The sequence below is a fragment of the Pseudorca crassidens genome, chromosome X (assembly GCF_039906515.1).
Source record: "Pseudorca crassidens isolate mPseCra1 chromosome X, mPseCra1.hap1, whole genome shotgun sequence".
Classification (NCBI taxonomy): Eukaryota; Metazoa; Chordata; class Mammalia; order Artiodactyla; family Delphinidae; genus Pseudorca; species Pseudorca crassidens.
In genome coordinates this window covers 92,530,834-92,552,897 of record NC_090317.1, presented here as the reverse complement: position 1 = coordinate 92,552,897, position 22,064 = coordinate 92,530,834, and the positions used below count along the sequence as shown (strand labels likewise).

At 42.5% G+C, this 22,064-nt stretch overlaps 1 protein-coding gene across 3 annotated transcripts in view; it reads right to left on the bottom strand.

Moving 5' to 3' along the window:
* The window catches only part of SLC9A7 (solute carrier family 9 member A7), a 156,078-nt gene that overhangs the window by 6,513 nt on the left and 127,501 nt on the right, over nt 1–22,064 (bottom strand). For 2 of the 3 annotated variants that reach the window (XM_067722815.1, XM_067722817.1), the window contains 3 exons: nt 18,042–18,124; nt 9,928–10,033; nt 386–6,213 (listed from right to left, as the gene is read on the bottom strand). In XM_067722815.1, the coding sequence (XP_067578916.1) occupies nt 5,992–6,213; nt 9,928–10,033; nt 18,042–18,124 (411 nt within the window). In that variant the 3' untranslated portion in view covers nt 386–5,991. Of the gene's footprint in view, nt 1–385; nt 6,214–9,927; nt 10,034–18,041; nt 18,125–22,064 lie in introns of those variants that run through there. The other variant, XM_067722816.1, reaches the window with a different exon arrangement.

The following is a 22,064-nucleotide window of genomic DNA, read 5'->3' as shown; positions in this document are numbered from 1 at the left end:
ATTTTCAAGCATCTCAATTAGGGGTCAGCAAAAAACTTTTCTGTAAAGACCCTGATAGTAAATAGTTCAGGCTTTATGAGCAGCTAGTTGTTCACTGCTGTTACAACTCCTCAGCTCTGCGTGAAAGCAGTCACAGACAGTATGCAAATGAGTGAGTGGAGTGTGTGCCAATAAAACTTTATTTACAAAAACAAGCAGTAGGCTGGATTTGGTCCAGGGGCTGCCGTAATTTGTCAATCTCTGTTCTAAATGAAGTTGGAGAGGAATAGCTTCCACCCAGAACAGAACCTCTCTGTGAGGGAAAGAAACAGACTAAGAACAGGATCATACTGCATTCTTCTACTAACGGACAATACTTTTAGAAATACAAAGCAAGATGAGCTCACCCAGTTAATCTTTTTATTTTGAGTTTTGTTAAAAAAAAAAGCTTTGAGAAAAATGTGTTAAATATCAGTAAAGGCAGGAAAACATGTAGCTAGCTTTATAATATCAATCTAAACATATACACAAAGGCAAACATTAAGTAAAATGCTAGGGAAAGGGAGCACTTTGGGGGCCTAACTCCAGTTTTTCTTATTGCACATAAATAAAGGTTGCCGATAACTCCAAGTCTTCACTTTTTCACAGTCAGACATACTTTAATATTATTTTATATAACATGTTTATATAACATCCTATGTTAATTTTATAAAGCCACCAGTTTGCTACTGTTGAATGGAAGTAAAAGACAAAAATTTCCCCAATTACAGTATGTAAGTAAGCTCTCTATAAAAAAATTCCCCAGAAGGTCACATCAGCCCATATTAAATTCATCCTATTCTATTTAAAAAACTGCTTTTCAGCTATTAAATGAATCTTGGTGGCCTTCCCATTTAATCATTTTAATAGACATAGTAAAACTTCCTAAGTAAGAAGTACCAGATGTATTTTATGTAAAAAATAAAAAACCTAGGAGGTGACCCTACCATGAAGTCATACTTCGAATGAGTGATTTCAGGGACAAATTCCAAATCCATAGACTTAACACCCGCATGACTGAAAATCATCCCACTGCTTCTCCAAAGCCCAAAGCTGGAATAATCACAACGAAAGTCAACCCCCAAATGTCCATGCAGCTAGATACTCAGCCAGTAACACTGGGATCTTAACTTTTTTGAAGTGCTTTAGACAGCAGATGTAGAGTTCTTCACGCTGTTTCCAAGTCCTTTTCCACCTGAGTTCCCCCAACACATACAGGCCCAGATAATTTTCCACTGGCCAAGAGTTGAGCTGACCATGACATGTGGCAGTTCTGTGAACCCATTTGAAAAGGTGGCCATCAGGATGAGAAGGTAACCTCTCCCTCTCCCGAGCACTCTCATGTCTGGTACACACCTTTACAAAGGGCAGCAGAACAGGCAGCCCTCCCTTCTCATCTTTTCCAAGGTTCATGTAGCAGAAAACTGGCTGCCTGTGTGTGCCATGTGGGCCATGGTTAGACTATACCCTGCTTACAAAAATAAAACTGACATCAAAAACTTTGGTTTTGCTCTTTACAATTTCTGCTAGCACTGGCTGACAAGATGGGTTTGTTAATTTATAAAAACTCTGCTTATGAAACTTGGAACTGGAAAAAAATGGTTTCTTTCTAGGTCTCGTTTTGAAAGGCTTGTCAAAGAGCCTACTTGCTTTTCCTCGTTAGACACTAGCATTGGTTTCCAGAATATTTCTCTGTAGATTGTTCTTATTAGGTTTTAGAAAGAGGGAAGGTCTTTTGAGGTATCCACATGGTGAAAGCAGCATTCAGGTGGGTCGTTTCTAAACTCTAACTCTTGGCCACTAGATGCCCTCAATTTACTGTATCAGAACGCAGCAATTGACACTGGTGAGCCAGATTCTCATTTAAAAAAACAACAGAAGAGATCAGAATTCAATGATACCAGTCTACTGTATTTGACAGACTAGCTCCTACACTAATTCACCTACAGAAGCAACATCAAAAAGCAGGCACGAAACCTGTCAAGTGTCCCATTTCTGAAGTGGAATAAGGAGTCATATACTTACTGAATCAGAAAGCTGACTTTCCAGATGCTCTCAGTCCAGATTGCATTTTATAGCAGATGGGAAAATCAGCTTTCTGATCTACCTCTTAGAACTCGCAATGGGTACCAAGGTAGGTTTCCAAGCGGATGATTTTCCCCTCTGATGAGTTGCTTGTTTGCCCTGCCAGCAACCTCCCCTGAGCGCATCAGTGGTGTTTCTACATTTAGCAATCATTTTGTTCACATTAAATAGCTGACATGATAACATTAACTTCCACTCTGGACATAGAAAGGGAGAGCTATGATGGGGGTTGGGAGGTGTGTGCGTGAAACAGACTTCTGTTTTGGAAAGAACCATTACTTCTTTGCCCGAGACTGAAATGTTCGCGGATAGCTGAGATAACGTTTTTTCAGGTTTTCTAAAGAGATTTTGTCAACTGAACCATGAAGGACATTTTCAGGTCTAGAGAACACGGCGTAAAGAGCGCCTTGCTGTTTGCTTGATGAAACATTTGATGTCGCAGCGTGATTTTGGGCTGCAGGGCATCAATGCTTTGTCTGGTCACTCTGAGTCCTGATGGTCAGAGTCCACTTAATCACATATGCCCTTCCTATACCTGTTTCCTAGGAAGAAATACCAAATTTCTTTAAATTCCAAATTTCCTTCTTTAGTTCAGTTCTCCTTGTAGTCCCCAAAAAGAGTATGAAAAGGAATTGCAGGCGTTTTTGTCTTTCCTGTGTCAGTGCTACACAAAAGTTTGCATCTCCTTAATCACCTGCTACCGACACCACCCCCACGTGACAGCAAAGTGATCACAACTTTCCACTTAATACGGGGCCTCTGCTCAGGCAATAAATGGGCCCATCCTTACCCTGAGGAGTCCATCGTGGATGCAGGCATGGGGACAAGCAAAGTGTGAAGAGAAAGAAAGTTCACTTGACTGCAATGGGGACTATTAATATAATCTCAGGTTAAACTGCAAAGATACCATCTCAGAAACCTTCACATTTGATTAGTCTGCAGCTCAGTTAAGACAAAACCCCTTTTTTCCCACAGATGGGGGCAAACATGACAGGTTTTTAATCCCCCCCCCGCCAAACATACACTCAAGTTGCCCATCTCTCCTTCTCACGCTCTAAGGTTTTCAAAAGTGACCTTATAGGTTGCACTTTTTTTTGTGTGTGTGTGGTATGCGGGCCTCTCACTGTTGTGGCCTCTCCCGTTGTGGAGCACAGGCTCCAGACGCGCAGGCTCAGCGGCCATGGCTCACGGGCCCAGCTGCTCCGCGGCATGTGGGATCTTCCCGGACCAGGGCACGAACCCGTGTCCCCTGCATCGGCAGGCGGACTCTCAACCACTGCACCACCAGGGAAGCCCTAGGTTGCACTTTAAGAGGTACATTCCTGACTTCTGCAAAGATTAGCATGAAACTCTCACAGCTGCCCAGTCTGTATTACCGATCAACAACTGTTTGTTCCACATGACTAACAACTAAAATAAAACGTTCATTGCTAGGCCATTCTTTAAGGTTCCAAATAGGGTCCACTGCAAGTTCTAGACTAGAGACTCTCAACCCTAGCTGTGTATTAGAATCCTTGAGGATCTAGAACAAAGCATGGCAGCCAGGCCCCACCCCAAACCTACTGAATCTGAATCTCTGAGGGTAGGGCCCTAGCATCAATAGTTTTAAAAACTGGCCAGGTAATCCTAATGTGCAGCCAGGGTTGAGAACCTGTGCTCTAGAGCATTCGACTACTGAACTGTCATCCCCCTAACCCAGAACAAACATGTTTATAAGATGACTTGGGATTACTCTCTCAGGGGAACTTTCTTCAGCTGGATGTACCATTACTTAGCAGTTTTGATCTGATTTCTGCCAGACTGGCAACACACACTCAGCCTTGAGTGAGGTGATTTCAGGCCTACTTTTTTGCCACTCAGCACAGGCATGATGCTTCTGAGAGGTGGAAGCATGTTGATGAGTGGACTCACTTCCCATGACCCCTGGTAAGGTCAGGATTAATCTCCACATCTTGCAAACCAAAATTAGGACGACAGGTCAGTGATTCACTCTGATCCACTGAATAAAAAATCCAACCACATAATTACAAACCTAGCTAACTTTTAGCCTTAGCAAATCTCCATTTACTTATATTTAAGTAGGTTAGAATAAAATGTTTGCAGTGAAGAGGACAAAGCCCATGGATGACCATAAAATCAAAATGGACTTTAGTGTAGATACGAAGGAAAGAGGGGAATAAAAATGATTCAATTATATTATATTGAACCATATGAAATTGCCCTATTTTTTTTAAATGGTTGAATGTCAGCAATTTCATATGGCTTAACCTAATAATAAAATTTTCCTGGTTTGCATAAATTATCAATTCAAAAACAAAGTATCAAGTAATGTCTTATTTAAAAATTAACCATTAAAAATGCGAGTCAAGAAGATTAAATGACTGACTTCATTATGGGTGTCCTAGACTGAACTGGGCCACTATTTTGTCTGCCATAATAAGAAAAATGCCCACATTTTATGAAAGCATTTTTTAGAAATTGGGTTTTCAAATATACTAGCACTGAAGCATAGAGACATGGGGAGAATCTCAAACTTGGTTTCCAAGAGTTCTCTCAGTATTTCACCTACTGCAGGTGCGGGCAGGTGGAACAGCTCATCCACAAAGAACCCAAGCTAAAAACCTAAATTTTAAAGCACACTTACAAATTAAGCTGGTGCAAGGCTCCCCAGATACCAAGAAAATGGCCCTTCTCTACATGGCATTCAATGTCAAGACATCTGGATTCTTAATCTGTCTACAGTAGACAGAACCTTCCATCAAGGTGAATAATGCTGAACTTTTCATTGACTTGCCTCTGATTCCCCATGTGGCCACTGAAATCTCATGTATTTATTAGCTCAAAGTTTGGAATTCTACTCAGTCGTAAGAATACTATCTTGTATTTTTTTTGCAGTTAGTTTTGTTTGCAGTGAGATTTCTTCCCTCCGAATACTAGCTTGTTCCCTCTTAGGCTTCTTACTGCCTTCTCTTCCCTAGATAAAATTGCACCCCACAAATTGTGGTGTTATTTCTAAATCCACAATAGAACCCAGTCCTATTAATCGTTTTCCAGGCAGTCAGCTCATATGGGAGCCTTCAAGAACTGACTGATTTTTGCAGTGATATCACCATCAGTTTCTAAACAGTTCCTCCTGTCCTCAGATTAATTAAAAACAACAGTATAACACTATTTTGCCTTTGGTTTCAAACATTTCAATAACTTCTTCTTTATGGAGATTTCCAGAGAAGGAATTGGAATTCGTTCCCCCATGTTGAAATGTTCATGGACATATTTTCCAACCTTCAGTCTAGAGGAAACACAGGTAGCCAAAAAGGGCAGGAATCCTGATAGGAGGGTGCAGTCACGCAGCCTCGCTGCTGGAGCCTCCACTCAAATTGCTTTTTCATGTTTTCTGGCCCGTTTAACACCAGCTTCTCACAATCCTTGGAGGTCCAATCTCAACTGCCTTCCTTCACGGTCTTTTTCTAGCCTGTTCCCCCCCTTGCTATTCCTACAACCAGCTAGACCTGCATCTCTGTGTCTGGATATGAAGCCTCTCCTGGGAAGAACCCCCAGGAGTTCTTCAACCTGCCACATCTTGTTCAGATCTGCAGGTGAATGAATGAAGAGAGCATTAAAGCATGCTATTAGTTTGTTTGTTTGTTTAACTCTGAACAGCGCACTACTACGTGAACAAAGTGGGAATAGGTCTGCATTTGTCTTGATTTAGAGACACTTTAGCCCCACTAGCTGCGTCTTGGGTTAAATTTTAAATGTGAAGATATCTTCAGACCCCAATAAAATAGAAGTGTTTAGTTCCATTCAGTCAAGGCCCCACGTCAAGCTCGCAGCCATCCTCATCCCGCCAGTGGGCCTACCCCGTCACTCAGGGCTCGGGGCGGGGAGTCACGCGTTATCCTCCAGGGGAAACACCAGGCGGGTGCCCCGGCTGGAAACCTTCTGCTCTCCCATTCCCAGGTCTCGTTCCAGCACCTCCTCGGCGCTCGTGGGGGCTGCGTGGGAGCTTGAGGAGCCGTTCGCAGTCACTGTGCTGTCCCCGTAGGTCAAGGTGAGGTCGCCCTCGGTCAGGATGAAATCAGAGTCTTCCTCTCTCAGCGGCTCTTGGTTCTGAAACGTGCAACAAACACCATGAACATCAACAACAAATGGAAGACCACTATTTTCCTGGGCTGAAGCCAACCCCAACCTCAGCTCCTCATCTGAAAAGAGGGATCATAAAACTTGCCTGCCTTGAGCCTCTAGCATGATAACTGGATGCAAACTGTAGAGTGCTAGTCAATGTAAGGCTGTTGCTGAACCAGCACTTCAAACACCAGAAAGCAGTTCTGATTTTAAATGCCTGACAGCTTGGGGACAAAAAGTGACAAAAGGGAAGAAAGGGAGATCAGCTCCAATTTTCGGCTTCCCAACCCACAAAGGTAGGAAGGAGTAAGGTCCCTGGGCAAACCTACAAATAGGTTTCAGGTCCTCTCTTCTTTGGGAAGGTCTTCCGGGGGTGGAGGCGGCCTCCTGCCCTGTACAAACCACCGTAAACCCACCTGGTTTACAGTTGAACTACTCTTTGTCCTAGTCAGCAATTCAGGGAAGAGGATAAGCCATAATTAGGATTTCCTTCCTGTCCCCACAGAAACACCCTGATGGGAAGGAAGCCCTCAGGTGGATGAAGCAAGGGACAGAGAGGGAGGGGACGTTTTCTCGAGCATCTATTATACGCCTGCCAGGAACGTCAGAGAAGGTCTCATTTGATCCTCACCCCTTCCCTATGAAGGGCACAAACACTTGGGTCACAGAGAAGAAAACCTGAGAGAACCCATGGAATTTGCCTGTGGCTGTCCAGCTGCTTGGAAGCAGAGTTAGGATTTATGCTGTCCCTAGACTGGTTCTACCCACATAAAAAATGTGAAAAATCACCCCGTCGGGAAGAGGACTGGTGGGGCATCTCATGCTAGGCAGCGGTGGTAGCAGAACAGACAAGGCTGAGCAAAGCAGGCTAAGTGGCAGCCACTTGAAACTATGAGACTACGGGGAGAGTGTCAGGAAGCAGCGTAAAGTCAGGCACAACCTTTCACCCTCCGATGGTTTAACAAGCAAAGCAAGGGGCCCCCGCTGCACGGCCGTCAAACACGGGGAGCTTCTTCCTTGAATGGCAAACATATGCTTCCAAGCCGCTCCACGTAAACCGTTCTTTCTCTCCTACTTCCCATCTCCCTTCAAAGTGCATTTGCGGTCCTTCAGCCTCGTGTATGGTGTGGGATGCTGAGTCTACCTCCCTGACAGCCATGTGGCCCCCACTCAGTCTCGCTGCCTGAGTTTGGGGTAGATTCTCCCGTGTCCGGGCTGGGGATCCCCATCTACGTGAGAAGCCACCGAAGAGCAGTGACCTCCTCCTCTTCCTGGCGCCCTTGCTTGCGCTGCTGACCTCTTAGGAGGTGCTAGATCAACGCCTGTTAAATGCACTGACCTAGGGAGGACCCGTGGGTTCTGGCCCATCTCTGGGCACGTAAGAGTGACAAGCACATGCTTGTTTTCTGCATTGTTTCTCAGTGACGTCGGCTTCTCCACTCTCCACAGTGTGACTCCACTTAATCAGGGCTCCGGCTTTTTTAACAGGCAAGCACGCAAGTCCTCTTGATTGCTGCCTCCATCCCTCACCGGAATGAGGCAGGGAGCAAACGTACAGTTCAATTAACATCCTTGACTCGGGCAGAGCATAATTCTAAAGCTCAGTCCAAACTCCCCAATTTCCTCCTCTCCATTAGTAGTTCTGAAAGTCCTGAAACTCCATCTGCTCCATGATGGTTTTCTTAACAACAGATGACATCATGTTCCCTGTTTTAGCACGTTCCATTTCTCCTGTTCATACATGTGCTAAGTAATGTTTTTGTTCATCTCTGTCAAAATCTCTCTCCCAGGGCTCCTTAGCTCCCAATGTTTAGGAGAAGACTCTCCTGGCACGTATTTTGCTGTTTCGAGGTTAGGAGCCACACGGGGACACAGAGGAATACAGAACAACTGCATGTGCGGGGAATTCTGCAAATGGAGCCAAGCCCCTCCCTCCCCAGCAGCACAGAGGAACCCCCAGATGGAAGCTCCGGCGTGGCCCACTCTGACCCCTCGCAGTGGGAAGCAGGGCCACAATTCACTGACAGGAGAAAACAAGACTGGATATTGTCCCATTCCATGATGAAACTCACAAGCCCAGACAAATAGTACCCCAGGAAAGGTCACTCAGAAACAAGGACGTAGTAAAACCCAGTGGAGAGAGATTTCCAGATGGAAGCTTAAGGAATGTTCTATGCTGACGACAAAACTATCCCACACCCTTGAATTCCAGATGACAGGATTGACAAAAAGTTTTGTTCAGCTGAAGGTTTGTGTAATTACATAACTAGCTGTCCAGTGAGGGCTGCTATGGAAATGGAGTGAAATAACCCTGCAAACACCTGCAAGCAAGAGTGTCGTGGGAATGTGTGCATTTAAATAGCCACAGATCATTTTCGTTAGGTGGAAGAACACTGTTTTCTAGGCGGTTCTCAAACCTAAATTTCATTTACAGTTAGTGGAAATGAGGAATAACGAACATCTTCCATATCTCCCAAAGAATCCTGGTGAAGTATAAAACGCCCTCCAGGTGATGGGAGGGCCCACCCCAAAGTGTGTCAAACAGCCCAGAGAATGGCTCATCTGATGCCCTCACCCGGCACTAGACTCCACATGGATCCCCCTCCATTCTCTCACCTCTGGCTTCCTCAGTTAAATTTCCAAAGACTCTTTGCTCTCACTCTCTCAGCAGCAGGCCTCTCCGTGTCTGGAGGTGGCTGGGACCCCAGTCAGGACCTCAGCCCAAGGCAGTAACGGCAGAATAGAGGGTGGTTCTTGCCTGTAGCCCAAGTCACCGCATCTTGGGTTGGCTGTGGGGAGTCCACAGCCCAAACATTACCCCAGGAAGCAAACCTTGGGCAGGCTCTGGAAGTGGTCAGGGGAGCACTTTCAATTTAAGTCCCTGGAAGTATATTGAGTTTATGCTGAGTTCACAGTAGGCCAGATACCCCTAACTGATGTGTGAGGAATAGTTGGTAAGCTTCCGATTAGGTAAGGTTTTTATAAAGTTTTCATAGTGGGTTAGTTACTTTACTATTACAGACACATGAAAAGTGACCCTTGTAAAACCTAAGTAAGAAGGAAGGCTTTAGAAATTGGTTAAAGGAGACTAGAGCTAGAAGGCAAAGAAACACGTAAGCCCAGTGAAACAAAATCCAACAGTGTAATCAGTTGGAGCTTCTTTAGCGGGAGAAGTGAGGATGCCGAGTCACTACCCTTTGTTTCTGATGATAAAACACATCCAAATGGCCCACACTGTCACTTTACACAGAGGTCCAAACTGAGCAAACTATTTAGCATTCAAAATAAGACAGATTTATTAAATAAAATGGGATGGGAAATTATAAAAGTAACTTTTTAATCTATTGGTCTGTATCCTTCCAACATAAAAGGAAAGGTAATTAGCATTATTACCTAGGCTCATATTCCACTAAAAACTCACCATAAGCATTAAAAATCACTTTACAAAACCGGGAGCAGTTCTAAGGAAATGGTGTTCTTGGCATCTGACCCATTTTTTGTAATTTAAAAACAGTTTATCAGAGGTGGCACAGGAATTCCATTTGTATATGGGGAGGGGCTGGGGAGGCTGGAAGCCTCAACTATCTTTAAGAGAAGGAGACGTTGATGCTGTTCTCTGTCACGTTTGGTAGAAATTCAAAGCAAAGGCCATAGCAGAACTGCAGTGTTACCATAGCAACCTGGCCATGCTGTACTTACGTCGTACACCTGGGGACTGGTCAGACATCGAGCGAGCAAGCCACACCAGGCTGGGAGAGTGGTGGTTAATGGGGGGCCACTGTGTGTGAGGATGGGCTTCAAGTAACTTTAAAAAGAGAATTAAGGAAAAGTGCCTGCAAAGAAAACACACACCCAACAAAACGTGTTTAGAAATCCCAAAGAGTAAATCATCTGGCATTCTACCCCCAAAAAGCCTCTTTTCCCCCATTTTACCAGTACAATACAGAAAGTACCTGTAGTCTGCAACAGTCTGAATCCAAGATTAAACTATGCCCCAACAGCCTTAAGTGTTACCTGTTAACTTTCAGGTTGGCGGTTCCTCATTTTCAGTTAAAAAGAATATCTGATTAATTAGAACACCCTTCTGCCTTCTTTGTTATGCTGAATGAGAATTTTGGTTTTGATCAGCCTTCCAGCTTTTGACACACAACCAGCTCATGTTTTGGAAACAGGAAATCGTGTAGCGGGAGTGGAGATGTTACAGCCCCTGGGTCCCCTCCCCCCAGAGGTCACATGGTGGAAAAGTTCGAGGTGGACAGGACCTGAAAGGACTCGGCAAAAGGCAAAACGGTTTCACGAAGGTCACTCAGACCTCAACCTCCCACCTTCCCATACAGGACTACTCTTCCCTCTACCTGCTGCCTCTCTCCCAGACTCTCCAGCACAGTTTCTCCACCTCGACACTAGTGGCATTGTGGGCCAGATCACCCTTTGTCGTAGGGGGCTGTCCTGCGTTGTAGGATGCCTAGCAGCATCTCTGGCCTCTGCCCACTAGAGTACCCCCAACACTTCCCTCAGGTGTGACAACAAAAATGTCTCCTGACATGGCCCAGTGTCCCCTGAGAAGCAAACCTGCCCTCAATTGAGCCCCCTGTTCTAACATGAAGGTCAACTGTTCTGTGGAGACCGGCTCAGGGTTTGCCAATCTACGGATATTTGTGCTGGCAAATGTGCAGCCCTGTGTCACATTACGATGGAGCTGGGACCATTTCTGATACCCAGAGCCAAAGCAATGTGGAAAAGGTGGAGACCTACAGGGCCACCTCAAATGCAGGAAAGGCCAAGAGACTTTAAAGGCAGGTGAGAAGGAGTCACAGCTGTCTGTACCCAAGCTGATGACTGCTCCGAGCACCATCACTTCCTGTCTTCATTCAGAGCAGCATGAGAGAGAAAAGGCTTCTCTACAGGAGATGGAAGGGTGAGCCCTGGGTAAAATTCTGACTGGGAATTACTCATCAAAGGAGGATGTGCGGGCTCTGCTGGGCCTCTATAAGCAGAACAAGCCCCCTCTGACTGCTGTCCTCATTCCTAGAAACAGCCCCTACAGGCCTATCAGTTTCCTTGTGTCTTCAGCTCAGAAGCTGACAGCAGCTGGATTTGCAGAATGACTAATACAAAAGAGTTCCGGTGAACCCAGAGGCTACCTTTTAGTTCCCTGTCTTGGGCAGTTCAAAGACAAGCTCGCTCTTCCCAAATACAGAAGGCCCTCTAACAACTTCTTTAAAAGAGAAAAAATATTTACAGATAGATTTTAAATATTCAGATTGTTGGAAGGGCAAAATTGAAATATCAAGCCTCCCTCCCACCCAGTCTTTCTGGTAATTTACCATTACAACTTTATAGAATACAGTTTTTTTCGCCTATTTCCTGATTTATAAACTGTAGTCAGCTTTTAGCTCCCTCTTATGAAGGATGGTAAATTTAATTCATTTACATTCCTGCCTCTTTTCAATTTTTTTCCTTTCTAATTTTTATTTATAATTAATTTTATACTGTAGATATATAACATTTGCATTCTGTAACTAATAAGCAAATATCTGCTTTGTCTATGGACTGAGCCTAATGTTAAAGACCAATAAGCAGCACTTGTAATTTATGAATATTATTCACTGTAACCAAGCAGAGTGGTTGGAATACTATTAAAGGAAATGTAATACAATGTCATTTAAACTTTGTTAGAAAAGAACATTTGAGTATCTTGCAAAAAAAAAAAAGATCTTCTTTTAATTTCTTTTTGATCTTGTTCACTTCTTCTGGGTTATAACAAATCACTGTCCCCTTAGTTGGATTTTGTTTTGTTTAATCCTTATGTTATTTTCCCCCCTTCTTATAGAGTCTGCACGGTGCTAAACTTTCTGAATTCTTGCATGTCTGAAAGCCACCCTCTTTTTTTTACTCTTTTTTTTTTTTTGCGGAGCACAGGCTCCGGACACATAGGCTCAGCAGCCATGGCTCACGGGCCCAGCCACTCTGCGGCACGTGGGATCCTCCCGGACCGGGGCACGAACCCGCGCCGCCTGCATCGGCAGGCGGACTCGCAACGACTGCGCCACCAGGGAAGCCCTGCTCATTTTTGATTAACAGTTTGGGTATAGAATTCTAAGCTCAGAAAAAATTTTTTCATCCTAGGACTTTCATTTTGTTGATGGTTTCCTTTGCTTTGCAGAAATTTTTTAGTTTGATGTAAAAAATTTTACACGTGTTTATTTTTGCTTTTGTTGCCTGCGCTTTTGGTGTCAAACACAACAACAACAACAAAAAATCAGGGCCAAGACCAATGTCAAGGAGCTTTTCCCCTCTGTTTTCATCTAGGAGTTTTATGGTTTCAGGTCTTACATTTAAGTTTTTTTTTTTTTAATTTATTTTTTATTTTATTTTTTTAACATCTTTATTGGAGTATAATTGCTTTACAATGGTATGTTAGTTTCAGCTTCACAACAAAATGAATCAGTTATATATATACATATATTCCCATATCTCTTCCCACTTGCGTCTCCCTCCCTCCCACCCTCCCTATCCCACCCCTCCAGGCGGTCACAAAGCACCGATCTCCTGGAGGGGTGGGATACATTTAAGTTTTTAATCCATTTTGAGTTGATTTTTATGAGTGGTATAAGATGAGGTCCAGTTTCATTCTTTTACATGTGGCTGTCCAGTTTTCCTAACACCATTTATTAAAGAGACTTCCCTTTTCCAATTGTGTTTCCTTGGCATGTTGGTCTTGACTCTATATGCAAGGGTTTATTTCTGGACTTCTTATTCTGTTCCTTTGATCTGTGTGTCTGTTTTTATGCCAATGCCATACTTTTTTGATTACAGTACCTTTGTAATATAACTTGAAATCAGGAAGTGTGATGCCTCCACCTCTGTTCTTCTCCCTCAAGATGGCTTTAGCTATTTAGGTTCTTTTGTGGTTCCATACAAATTTTAGGATGGTTTTTTTTTTCTGTGAAAAATACCATCAGAGTTTTGATAGAGATTGTACTGAACCTGTAGGTTGCTTTCGGCAGTGTGGACATTTTAACAATATTAATTCTTCCAATCCATGAACACAGGTATCTTTCCGTTTACTTGTGCCTTCTTCAATTTCTTTTGTCAATGTTCTTTAATTTTCAGTATATGGATCTTCACTCCTTGGTTAAATTTATTCCTAAGTATTTTATTGTGTTTTTTTTTTGCTTTTTTTTTTTTGCAGTACACGGGCCTCTCACTGTTGTGGCCTCTCCCGTTGCAGAGCACAGGCTCCGGACGCACAGGCTCAGCGGCCATGGCTCACGGGCCCAGCCGCTCCGTGGCATGTGGGATCTTCCTGGATCGGGGCACGAACCCGTGTCCCCTGCATCGGCAGGCGGACTCTCAACCACTGCACCACCAGGGAAGCCGTATTTTATTGTTTTTGATGCTACTGTAATGGATTTGTTTTCTTAATTTCTTTTTTGGATAGTTCATTGTTAGTATATAGAAATGCAACTGATTTTTGTATGCTGATATTATCTCCTGTAACTTTAGTGATTTAGTTTAAAAGCTTCAAGCAATTTCTTGGTAGAATCTTTAGGGTTTTCTATATGTGAGATCATGTCATCTGCAGAGACAATTTTACTTCTACCTTTCTGATTTGTATGCCTTTTATTTCTTTTTCTTGCCTAACCGCTCTGGTTAGGATTTCCAGTAGTGTGTTGAATAGACGTGGCAAGAGTGTACACCCTTGCCTTGCTCCAGATCTGACAGGAAAAGCTTTCAGCTTTTCACCATTGAGTATCATGTTAGCTGTGGGTTTGTCATATGTGGCATTTATTATGTTGAGGTACATTCCATCTATACCTAATTTGTTGAGAGTTTTTATCATAAAAGAATGCTGGATTTTGTCAAATGCTTTTTCTGCATCTATTGAGACAATCACATGATTTTTATTTTGTTACTGTGGTGTTCACATTGATTATGTGGCATCCCCCAGGGATAAATCCCACTTGATTACGATGTCTGATCCTTTTAATGTGCTATAGAATTCAGATTTTTAGTATTTTGTTGAAGATTTTTACATCTATGTTCACCAGGGATACTGGCTTGTAATTTTCTTTTCTTGTAGTGTCCTTGGTGGGCTTTAATATCAGGGCCATGCTGGCCTCAAAAAATGAATTTGGGAGTATTCCCCCATCTTCAATTTTTTGGAAGAGTTTGAGAAGGGTTAATTCTTTTTTTCTTTTTTCTTTTTTTTGGCTGCACTGCACGGCTTGTGGGATCTTAGTTCCCCCACCAGGGATTGAACCTGGGCCCTCGGCAGTGAGAGCCCAGAGTCCTAACCACTGGACCTCCAGGGAATTCCTGGATTAATTCTTCTTTAAATGGTTGGTAGAATTCACCAGTGAAGCCATATAGTCCTGGGCTTTTCTTTGCTGTGAGGTTTTTAACTACTAATTCAATGTCCTTGCTTGTATTGGTCTGTTCAGATTTTCTATTTCTTCATGATCCAGTCTTGGTAAGTTGCATGTTTCTAGGAATTTATCCATTTCTTTTAGGTTATACGATTTTTGGTGAATAATTGTTCACAGTAGTCTCTTAGCCTATATATTTCTGTGGTATTAGTTGTAATGTCTCCTCTTTCATTTGATGTTATTTATTTGAGTCTTCTCTTTTTCTTAGTCTAACTAAACGCTTATCAATTTTGTTCATCTTTTCAAAAAACCAACTCTTAGTTTTGTTGATCTTTCCTATTGTTTTCTGAGTCTCTATTTTATTTATTTCTGCTCTGGCCTTTGTTATTTCCTTCCTTCTACTAATTTTGGGCTTCGTTCTTCTTTTTCTAGTTCCTTGAGGAGTAAAGTTAGGTTGTTTGAGATCTTTCTTTTTTCTTAACGTATCACTTAATGTATCACTTATCACTATGAACTTCCCTCTCAAAACTGCTTTTGTTGCATCCCATAAGTTTTCCTGTGTTGTGTTTCCATTTTCATTAGTCTCAAGATAATTTTAAAATTTCTCTTCTGATTTCTCCATTGACCCACTGATTGTTTAGGAGTGTGTTGTTTAGTGTCCACATATTTGTGAACTTTCCAGTTTTTCTCCTGTTACTGATTTCTAGTTTCATACTATTGTGGTCGGAAAAGATACTTGGTATGATTTCAATTTTCATAAATTTGCTAAGACTTGTTTTGTGACCCAACATATGATCTATCCTGGAGAATGTTCCATGTGCACTTGAGGAGAATGTATATTCTCTTGTTGGATGGAATGTTATGTATATGCCTAAATGTCATTTAGTCTAAAATGTAGTTCAAGCTCAATGTTTCCTTATTCATTTACTGTCCAAATGATCTATCACTTTAGCATTTTGTCACTCTCCTGTGAACTCTCTCCAATTTTCTCTACATCCTTTCCAAGCCCAGTGAGTAACATGCATTCTGAATTACAATGTAGACAAAGTTCATATAACTTAAAAAAATCCCTGGGGGTTCTATTTTAGTTAATAGCAAACAAGGTAATTTGAACCATCTTTTCAACTGAGGCTAACTAGAAAAGCTGGGAAAATAAAACACAACAAAATTTTCTGCTTAATGGCATCAGAAAGCTACCATGGCAGTGAAGAGGGCCAGAGTCTGGAAAAGGAAATCCAAGAGGTGAGCCCTGCACACGGTGAGCCACGTTTTCCCTAAAAGCACCTGAGAAGCTAAGCAGAGCATCTGGCAGACTCACAAAAACAGAGTGAATCTGACAAAAACTGGAGTCCAGGGTCTTCTGAGGAAGTCTACATAAATACTCTAGGCTCTAGGTTGGAACCCTAGAAGAAAGGGCACACAGAAAACAGACTAACTCTCACAGGAACTGAAGCCCAGGTTCATATCACCTTTATTCCCGATTGGATTAAAGTGATCTGGAATTGCTCATTCCCCTAAACTTGCCACTGACCAGATGTAAGGTAAATCACCTCTGAAAGATGAAAGATGATAACCTCATCTAGAGCATCTCAAATTTTCTCTATACTTTTTCATTGCTCATGTCTGTCACTTATTTAAAAAAAAACAAACAAACACAAAAGTACAGAAGGTAAACAATAAAGCTCCTAGAAGATATCATAGGAAATTGGCTTTATGACTTTGGAGTAGACAAAGATTTCTAAAACAGAACACAAACAATAATAACCAGAACAGATAAGATCAAGAAATTGGATTGGACCTTTTGTTCATCAAAAGATTCTATCTAAAAGTGAAAAGGCAAGTCACAAGTAGAGAAGATATTTTTTATCACATATAACTAGCAAAATACTAATATCTAGAATACAAAGGAACTCTTAAAATTGGTAATAAAAAGGCCAATGACCCAAGAGAAAAATGGGTAAGAGACTTGAACAGGCACTTCACAAAGGAACATACCAAAGGGCCAGTAAATATATGGTAAGGTGCTCAACCTCATTAGTCACTAGGTAAATGCAAATTAAAACCACAAAGGAGTATCATCTATAAAAATATTGAATCACTGTGTTGTACACCTGAAACTAATATAATATGTAAATCAACTATACTTCCATTTAAAAAAACCACAATGAAATACCACTATAAATCCACTAGAAGGGCTAAAATTAACAAGACTGGCAATACCAACCGTCAGTGAGGATGTGGAGCAAATGGAACTCTCATATGCTAGAGGTAAGTGTGAAAAGTGGTACCACCATTTTATAAAACTGTTCGACACCATCTTCTAAAGTTGAACCTTTGCATGTCCTATGACTCAGCAATTTCACTCCTGGGTATACTCCCAACAAAAATGTATGTAAACATGCGCCAAAAGACATGTATAAGAATGTTCATGGTGGTATTTTTCATCATAGCTCCAAATTAGAAACAATCTACATGTTCATCAACAGGATGATAAATAAATTATGATATAGTCATACAATGAAATACTATACAGCAATGAAAATAGATGAACATGGATGAATCGCACAAATAATGTCAAGCCAAACAAACCAGATACTAAAATATAAACACTCTATAATCACATTTATACAAAGTTCAGAAACAGGTAATATTATTAAGTGTTGCTAGAAGTCAGGAGAGTGGTTATGTTTGGGGAGGAGAAAGGGGCAGTAATTGGGTTACGGCATGAGGGGAATTGGTAATTTTGTGTTTTGTGACCCGTTTGGTATTGAGTGTACTTATTTTGCAATACCTCGCAGAGCAATTATGATTTATGTACTTTCCTATATGTATTCTTTATGTCAATAAAAAAATTTTAAACACTTTCAAAGTCTCCAAAGACCATATATAAGCTACCTACCCATTTGACCGCTATGTCAACCTAAGAAACCATGGAAGTGTAACTTTTTGGTTTTTAATTTTTCACCTGGGGCCAAGTGAATCTACTAGAACAGAGTCTGCCTTGCATGTGGTCCAGTTAAGGCCAGGATCAGACTTGGCCAGACCTGGTTCAGCCAATAGGAATCATCCTCTCCACATAGATTAACTGGCCAACCTCCACTTCCCTTCCTGACCACAGCATGGTTCAAGTGGAATTTTAACTAATTCACCTACACAGGCATATTTCCCTTGGACACAAAGCTCTGAAGTGCCACGTGAGTCTACCAGGCTGTGGACTGGCTACCCTAATGATGTGCAAACATTCTTCTTGGCCAGAGAGATGCTAGTTATGACTGCCTGTGGTTGAATGATCATTGCATGTGTCCCAAGAGAGGACTGACTACACCTGTAGCAGCAAGCACACATCTTTCCTTGCTCATCAGAAGTCATTCACTGACAACTCAACAAGAGGATTTCATCATTGATGTTGCACAAATACAGGGAATCCTCTTAAAAGGATACTTGTGGTCAAAGCTGTACCACAACCTGAATAGCCATGCACTCTCCTGCTTTGTCCGGTTTCCTCTGGCAGTATCTGGACCATCCTAGGAACAAACAAGAAGAAAGATACTTAGTTGCAGAAAAGGGATTGAAATACGGGGAAAAGCTTCCCTTTTAACCATAACCTTTAGAGATTTTGAGTTCAGGGTCAAACATCCTGTATCACCAAAATTTCAAGGATTTATAGGGAGGTAATATTTTAAAAGAAATCAAATAAGTCCAAAAGGCAGACAAATCCATCCCCAGAGAAACAGGCTTGGTTATGTCTGAGAGTAGACCAACTCAATGTAGTACAAAATTTCTTTTGGCATTTTTACTGTAATTTTCCTCAGAGTGCCTTTTAGCAGGTTAATTACCCTAAAGTAGTCTAGATTCTAACAGGCCAAAATTGATTTATAGAGAAGATTAAAGAAAGCATCTGCAAAACCAACTTTCCAGGTCCCCCACAGCTGGCCTGGGGAAATCACGCTTGGTTGAGTTTCCTGACAAACCAGCCAAGGGCTCTTTGTGGTCCTTACCCAGGCACCTGCATTGTGTTCCAGGCAGTTAGTAACTTGCCCTCCCAGCTTTAGGAAGGGGGGGTGGTGGGCAGGGGAAAGGGAGCCAGAATCAGCATCTCTGTTATTTTCTCTGCCCTCAAGTAGTACGTTCCTTTACTACTCTTCTCATGCCTTTCCAACTCAAACATCCCCATCATTTCATTTTCAAAGTAACTGGCACAATCAAACATTCATTTGTGGTTTAGGAAATCTGTTCTGTGTGAGTAGGATAAGCAGCACAATTAATATTAAAAAGTGGACTGATGGCAGCAGTCTGAGGGCAGTGCTGGGGTTCTATGTTGCTGGATGACAAGCTCTGAAAGTACAGGCTGCTTGTGAAGTGCAGCCATTTTCATCATCCTCCTCTTGAATGTTCTAGGGAGAGGCAGCTCTACAAGTAAGGAGCAATCAAGAATAACCAAATAGGGCTTCCCTGGTGGCGCAGTGGTTGAGAGTCCGCCTGCCGATGCAGGGGACACGGGTTCGTGCCCCGGTCCGGGAAGATCCCACATGCCGCGGAGCGGCTGGGCCCGTGAGCCATGGCCGCTGAGCCTGCGCGTCTGGAGCCTGTGCTCCACAGCGGAAGAGGCCACAACAGTGAGAGGCCCGTGTACCGCAAAAAAAAAAAAAGAATAACCAAATAAAAGTTGAGTCAACGATTACAAGTATGTAGTTCCAAATCTCAGTGGGTGTAAATGCTACCTGTAGTAGAGATGCCAAGAATGAGTCAGAAATCTCTGAGAAGGTAAGATACAGACAAGCATAGGGAGGGAAGTTAGCAAGCACTATTTAAATTCCTAATATTTCCAACGGCAAAGATGACTTTTAAAAACAGTGTCCCCCACGGTATTTGAGGAATGTTTAGTGACATATATGCAAATGGCTTAGTTAAATGGGCCCTTCTGTGGATGAGGAAATAAAAAGGAGAGACCCCAGAGACCAACTTTATTTCACATTTTAATAAATCACATAGGGAAAAGGGGGCACAGAAATGTCTCTATTTGCAGATAACAATCATTCCTTCAGGTAATTAATTGCTAGCCCAATGACAACTCTAGGGAGATTTCAAAATGCCACACGACTGAGTGGAAAAGCGGTAGATGACTTTTTTGAGAGATGACCGTTTTACGAAAAAAATTAAATGCTTCTTTATACAGTGATAGGCTCTAAGCTCTTGGTTCTAAGTGTCTGTAGAATCTTACTAAAGAAAGAACTAGCAAGATGATAAACATCTTCTGGAAGGATGCTATAAACCATTGGGCATAAGACAAGTTCCCCAAAGTCACTTGTCTGCTCTTCCACTAAAATAACAATGAAAATGGCAAACCCCTATTCTGTCATCCTAACCTCTGCATTATCAAATCACAGTGCATTCTCATCACCTGCAACACTTAAGTTCTTGCCATCCCACCTTAAGGAAGCTACAGGAGACTGACCTATATAAGCCCCAAGAGGGACAATGAAAATGAGTAAAGCAAGGGAAAGGCTTTTTTTTGAAGGCAAATTAAGAAAAGGTCTTTTCAGGCTACAAAGAGATATGCCTACAGTCCACAAATAAGATAAAGCGACCTTAGAAATGTAAGACACTAAGAGCCAACCCTGAAGGGTTACAAATTCAGGGCAAATAAAAAGTGCAACTCTGTAACGGGGGTGTTAAACAACTTCTTATTCTAAGAGATGGGGCCAGAAGCATGATTATGTACAGGAAGAACTTGGATAAATCCACATATAGAGGCTTTGGGGAAATCGGGGAGGGTCTGTGGAACAGGACTGATTTTTTTAAGCTGACCCAGAAGACAACCAACAACTGCTTCCTAGCATGATTTGGGCGGCTACCACTCACAAGCCAGCCAGCCCTTCCTGCAGGCTCCAAGCAGGGATCAGTGTGGGTGCAGGTGATCCTACAGTAGGTGGGCCGCCTGCCTGGGCTGCCCAGAGAAAAAGCGGGGACTTGGCTCTCCCACCATGCCCTCCTCAAAACCTCCATCCCCACCAGGACGGTTCACACCCCCATGTCTTTAGTTCAGGCTGCTTCTAGAATCCAGAACACCCTTGCATATTCTCACCTTCTTCCACCCACAACACCTACCTGGCTGATCCCTATTCATCTTTCAAGGCTGTGCACAAGGATGGCATCTCTGAGAAATGTTTCAAAGGCAATGGAGTGCTCCAAGAGGCGTAGGTGTAACCATCACAGGCTTTCTCAACAGACTACCTGGGCCCAAGTCCTAGCTCTACTCCTGACTGTGCCTTTGCCCTGCTGTGTGACTCTGGGCAAGTTTAAATTGAGACATAATCGACATATAACATTGCGTATGTTTAAGGTGTACACCAGTGTTGGTTTGATGTTTATATATTGCAGTTTGATTACCACCGTAGGTTAGCTAATGCCTCTATCCTGTCACATAATTACCATTTCTATCTTGTGGTGAGCACAATTAAGATCTAGTCTCTTAGCAACTTTATAGTTTATAATATAGTATTGTTGACTACATTCACTATGCTGTACATTAGCTCTCCAGAACTTGTTTATCTACTAGTTGCAAGTTTGTACCCTTAAACATCTCCCCAAATCTCCCCCTCCCCCATCCCCCAGCCCCTGGTAACGACCATTCTGCTCTCTGTCCTTATGAGTTACACAAGGGATTTTAAAACATTTTACTGAAATTGTTAATAGAGAAGCCCCTTCAGGAAAATAAATACCACTAGCTCTGCTTATCACCAATTTTTGAGCATGAAACAATGAACGGCTATTTCTCCTGCATTCATTAAGCACCTACTGTGTGCCAGGTACCATGCTGGGTGCTGGAAACACAAAGAGGAATGAGACCCAGCACCTGCCACTTGAGGAGCACATTTCCAGAGGGGGAGACAGACAGACAGATACATATGGGGTGAAGAAAAAGAAAGCAGATTGAAGACCTGGGGAGTGGCAAAAAGGTTCTATTTTGAAATAATTTTTCTAGAACTAATGAATAATGATTTCTGGGTAGAGTTATATTTCATTCCATTCTTACTGTTAAGAGATGTATTTTTTATGTTAAGGTCATTACAATAATGAGAACAGCTTATTTTTTTTTTCAGAGATGGAGCAGAATACTGCCCCTGCCCCCCAAAGATTTCTACATCCTAATCCCTGGAGCCTGAGTCTGTTAACGTTACATGGCTAAAGGGGCTTTGTGGGTGGACTTAAGGTTTTCCAGGTAGGCCCAGTATAATCACACGGGCCCTGAAAAGTGGACAAGGCGGGCAAGAGAGTCAGAGAGATGTGGTGGGAGAAGAGGCAGGAGAGATTCAGAGCATGAAGTTTTCATAGTTGGAAGTGGAGGGGGTCAAGAGCCAGGAAACGCGGGTGCTTCTAGGACCTGAGCTTGACTCCCAGCCAATGGCCAGCAAGGAAACAGGACCTCAGTCCTACAAGCACATGGAAGGGAATTCTACCAAC